Raw genomic sequence first — 5026 nt, forward strand, 5'->3', positions numbered from 1 at the left:
ATAGAGGAGATAGCATTTTGGTGGGCTTGGAGATAAAACACCTAAGCTCCACATTTTTTTTCCTTTCCTCCTTTCAACCAAATACCCACAAAATTTGTTCTCTCCCATTTTCTCTTCTATTATTATTATTATTATTATTATTATTATTATTATTATTATTATTATTATTATTATTATATCCTTCCTAAAATCCACCCAACCAAAAGGGTTAGGCCCTCTTCTTTATACTAGCAGTCTACCCTACGAGTCAATTCAATAGATAAGGCATAGTCAGGGGCGAAGCTCTAGCAATGCTTGGCCCCCCCCCCCCCCCCCCCCAAAATTTTAAAAAAATACTATTATATTATGTGTATGTGCTAAAAACTTTAAATATTTAGCTACAAGAATAGAATTTTCCCCCCCCCCCCAAATGTTTGAGTTAGTCCAATGATGCTCATAAAAACCAATAGAATTTGTCAATCGATCTAGTGATTATAGAAACAAGATAGTTTTTATTTTCACAAATTATTTTTTTTTACATTGTTAATATCAAACTAGACAGTTTTTGTATTCTCATCGGAGCTTAAAAGATGATAAGTTCCCTTAAAAATTATCTTGTGAAGATACATATACGAAAGACTAGCCTCGTGTTTGTTCTTTGATTTTTGGTTGGGTATTTAGGACATGATTGCAGCTTCAGTTACCATGTGATAGCTGTTAAATTGCTGCCCTGCCTCTCCAAGTAGAGGAACTTTGCTGTAGAATGCTTATCAGCACTCATGGTTAATGTTAAATATAATATATCTTTCCTCATTAATGTATCCCCTCAACTCCCAACTACCACCTTCTCAATTCCTTCATTAATGTATACCATAATCTTTATATCTACTAGTTTAGGGTTCATTGTAACACATAAAATACATAGAAATATAAAGTAGAAATGTTACCTCTAAGGCTTTACAGAATATGTGTAAGTAATCACTTATTGAATCTTTTGCACAAATTGCACACTAATCACTTTTTGAGAAATTTATTGAGAGTAATACCCAATTGATATTTAATTGAAATAAATCATTTTGAGTGTGTTTTAATTGCTAGTGATATTGTGTCATTCAGCTACTAACTCTGTTATTTAGTACACTAATTCATTGTGTGTTCTTAATTCGTAGGATGGTGATGGTAATGGTGATGGTGATTCTATAGTGGATATCCAGTCTCTCGGTGCTCAGCGCTTATCATTTAATGATACGCAGTAGGCGATACTTTGGGCACCTATTTTGGAGTAGGTGATACGTAGTAGAATATATTCTTTTATGTAGGACATTGTACATAGTTGTTTAGAATATATTATTTTGTTCATAACATTCTAGACACTTAGGATGTATTATTTTGTGTATAAAATTCTAGACATTTAGGATGTAATTATTGATATGGTGTAATTAAGTATATTTAGTTTCTTGATTTAATGTGGTATGGTATTTGTTATTGGAAAATATGAATTGTAGTACATTACAATTGCTATAAAATAGGAATTGGAAAATATGTATTTTATGAACATTACAGGTGCTATAAAAAACTAAAAAAAAAAGGAGAAAAAGAAAAAGAAAAAGAAAAAGAAGACCTATACTAGTGCTTTCGAGAACGCTGGAATAGGTACTGCCTATCCCAGCGCTTTCAAAAGCGCTGGTACAGGTCTTTTAAATTATATTAATTCAAGAACTATACCAGCGCTTTTGAAAGCGCTGGCATAGGCAACACCTATTCCAGCGCCTTTAAAAGCGTTGGTATAGGTCTTTTATATTATATTCATGCATGACCTATACCATGCTTTTGAAAGCCCTAGCATAGGCAGTACCTATTCTAGTGCTTTTAAAAACGCTGGTATAGATCTTGAATGCATACAATTTAAAAGGTCTATCCCGGTGCTTTCAAAAGTGTTAGGATAGGGCTCATGCCTTTCCCGGCGCTTTTGAAAAGCGCTAGTACAGGTCCAGCGACCCTATATCGACTGTGACTATGCGGCGGTTTGAAGCGCCGGGATAGGAATTTTGACCCTATCCCAGCGCTTTCTGGGGCTATCCCAGCGGTTTTGAAAACACTGGGATAGCCCCTTTTTTTTTTGTAGTGTGTTAATTTTATATACACAATATATTTTATAAACTATGACCAACTTTTGTATCAAAATATAATTGTTTATATATGTGCATATGCACATGTATGTGATGATTTATCTTGACTCGTGACTCCTATATTAGTACCAAAATTTACCCCCTCCAAACAAAGAATCCTAGCTCCGCCCCTAGGCACAGTTATAAACTTATGCAGCATTTTATTCGCATAGCGGCTGCTAATTTTTATTTTTAACTCGGCACATTTCATGTGGTGAATCTCAATCTAGATTCGAGCATTTTTAAAGTGGATATATATCTAAAATCGTGTATCATCATGAAATCTCAACTACCATAGATTTCGAACATTTTTAAAGTGGATATTTAATAAAGTAGTATCACGTTTAAAGCACACATGGAGTTTAGTACAATTGAGGCCCAACTTATTCCTTCTAATTGGTCAAACTAAGGGCGAGCCCTACACATTTTGTCATCCAACATTCACATGTTACATGCTTATATAAAAATATAGTGAACATGGTGATGTAGTCCATCTGCAGCAGTGTGTAACAAGGACGGTTAACTAGTGAGTATTAAATTATGCTAAAATATAAACCCCTCAACCGAACCAAACTCACATATCAGTGCAGCCACAAAAATCCCAGCAATGGAGTTTTCTTCTTGGTTGGTTGTTTTAGCAATGGCATTGCTAGCTGCTCTACTCATATTATTCTCTAAAAAATCCCATTTTCAATATCACAAGCGGAAATCTCTACCAGGTCCTACACCTTGGCCTATCATAGGAAATCTAGACCTTATTGGTCCACTTCCTCACCAATCCCTTCACAAATTGTCTCAAAAATATGGACCTATTATGCAACTCAAGTTTGGATCCTTTCCTGTTGTGGTTGCCTCATCAGCAGAAGTGGCAAAACAATTCCTAAAGACACATGACCATGTCTTTGCCTCTAGACCCCAAACTGCAGCTGGTAAGCATACTACTTATAACTATCTCAATATCACATGGGCACCTTATGGACCATATTGGCGTCAAGGGCGTAAAATATACCTCTCCGAGCTCTTTAGTTCAAAGCGACTTGAGTCCTATGAGTATATTCGTGTTGAAGAAAGACGTGTTTTTATGTCACGCCTTTGCAGCATGTCAGGGAAGCCAATTATGCTAAAAGACCATCTTTCATGTCTTACACTAAGTATTATAAGCAGAATTGTATTAGGCAAGAAGTATTTTAGTGAGTCCAAAGATGAGACTTCAATAGTTACACTAGAAGAGTTCCAAGAAATATTAAATGAGTTGTTCTTGTTGAATGGGGTGTTAAATATAGGAGATTGGATACCATGGATCGATTTTTTGGACTTGCAAGGGTACGTTAAGCGAATGAAGGCTTTAAAAAAAAAGCTCGATCGATTCCATGACCATGTGTTTGATGAACACAAGGCAAGGAGGGAAGGAGAGAAGGATTTTGTGCCCAAGGACATGGTGGATTTACTATTGCAGATGGCTGATGATCCTAATCTTGATGTTAAGCTCACCTATGAGAGCGTAAAAGGGTTTACTCAGGTAATACAACCACCTTTCTAGTTTAGTATTCTTATTTTTGTCTTGTTTTGAAAGGGGGGGGGGGGGGTCTTCTTATTTTTGTCTTGATTGAACTTTTCTTTTTTCTTTTTGGAAAGGCATGTGAAAAAGCTTTCAAATATGTCTTCTATCTATGTTTTGACCATGCAAGCACACATATATTATATAATTGGCGCAATTCAGGCAATCCACAACAAGTTTCCAGTGAAACAGATCTTACCTAAGATACTTAGTTTTAATTAAGTCATAAGATGTCTACATCTTATTTTCTACAACCTCTCTCTCACATGTTTGTGTGTATAGGTTACACTTAAAAGAGATTCAAAACAGTTTGGCCTTAGCTTTCAAGTTTCAAGTTTTAGTTGCCCCTAGTCATTACCATCAATTCACAATCTTTTAATTTTGTGCATCAAATTCAGGACCTAATAGCTGGAGGCACAGATACCTCTGCAACAACTGTGGAATGGGCAATGTCTGAACTCTTAAAGCAACCACACCTCATCAAAAAGGCTACTGAAGAGCTTGATAAAGTAATTGGGAGAGACAGATGGGTGGAAGAGAAAGACATTCCACAACTTCCTTATATTAATGCAATTATGAAAGAGACAATGAGAAAGCACCCTGTGGCTGTATTGCTTGCACCACATTTAGCTCTTGAAGATTGCAATGTAGCCGGTTATGAAATCCGCAAAGGTACTAGAATTTTCATAAACACATGGAGTATAGGGAGAAATCCTTCAATATGGGATGCACCTGTAGAGTTTTGCCCAGAGAGATTCTTAGGAAAGGATATTGATGTGAAGGGACAAAATTTTGAGCTATTGCCATTTGGTTCTGGGAGGAGAATGTGCCCTGGCTACAGCCTTGGACTAAAGATGATTAGCTCCAGTTTGGCTAATTTGTTACATGGATTTAACTGGAAATTACCAGACAATATGAGAGTTGAAGATTTAGGCATGGATGAAGTTTATGGATTGGCAACACCTCGGAAATTTCCACTGATAGCAGTAGTGGAGCCTCGACTCCCACTTAATCTTTATTAGTAGTGAATTGACGTGTAATATTTTTTCTGTTGCCAGATCTTTTGGTACGAAGGGTTTCTAATCTATGTTGTTAGCCCATGGCACTGCACAATGCTGTCATAATCATCATGTACCCATGCTTTGTGTTAGTAGAAATAAAATCTTAAACAATAAGTTAGTTTTGAAGGGGCTTCATTTTAAAATATAGTAAACGAAATAAGTTTTTTAACAAACTAAATTTTTTAGTGAATCAACACTACAAGGTTCATAATGTTTTGATTGCCAAACCGTGAACAAAAATGTATGTCTTGTGTTTCTTT

At 35.9% G+C, this 5026-nt stretch overlaps 1 protein-coding gene across 1 annotated transcript; it reads left to right on the plus strand.

Annotated features, from left to right (window-relative positions):
* Window positions 1–2728: 2728 nt before the first annotated feature.
* LOC142621034 (trimethyltridecatetraene synthase-like) lies at window positions 2729–4810 on the plus strand. Its single transcript, XM_075794354.1, has 2 exons — window positions 2729–3666; window positions 4104–4810. Exons 1-2 carry the CDS (start codon window positions 2755–2757, stop codon window positions 4725–4727), a joined length of 1536 nt encoding a protein of 511 aa, XP_075650469.1. The 5' UTR covers window positions 2729–2754; the 3' UTR covers window positions 4728–4810.
* The last annotated feature ends 216 nt before the right edge of the window (window positions 4811–5026 follow it).

Source organism: Castanea sativa, chromosome 12, assembly GCF_040712315.1.
Source record: "Castanea sativa cultivar Marrone di Chiusa Pesio chromosome 12, ASM4071231v1".
Lineage (NCBI taxonomy): Eukaryota > Viridiplantae > Streptophyta > Magnoliopsida > Fagales > Fagaceae > Castanea > Castanea sativa.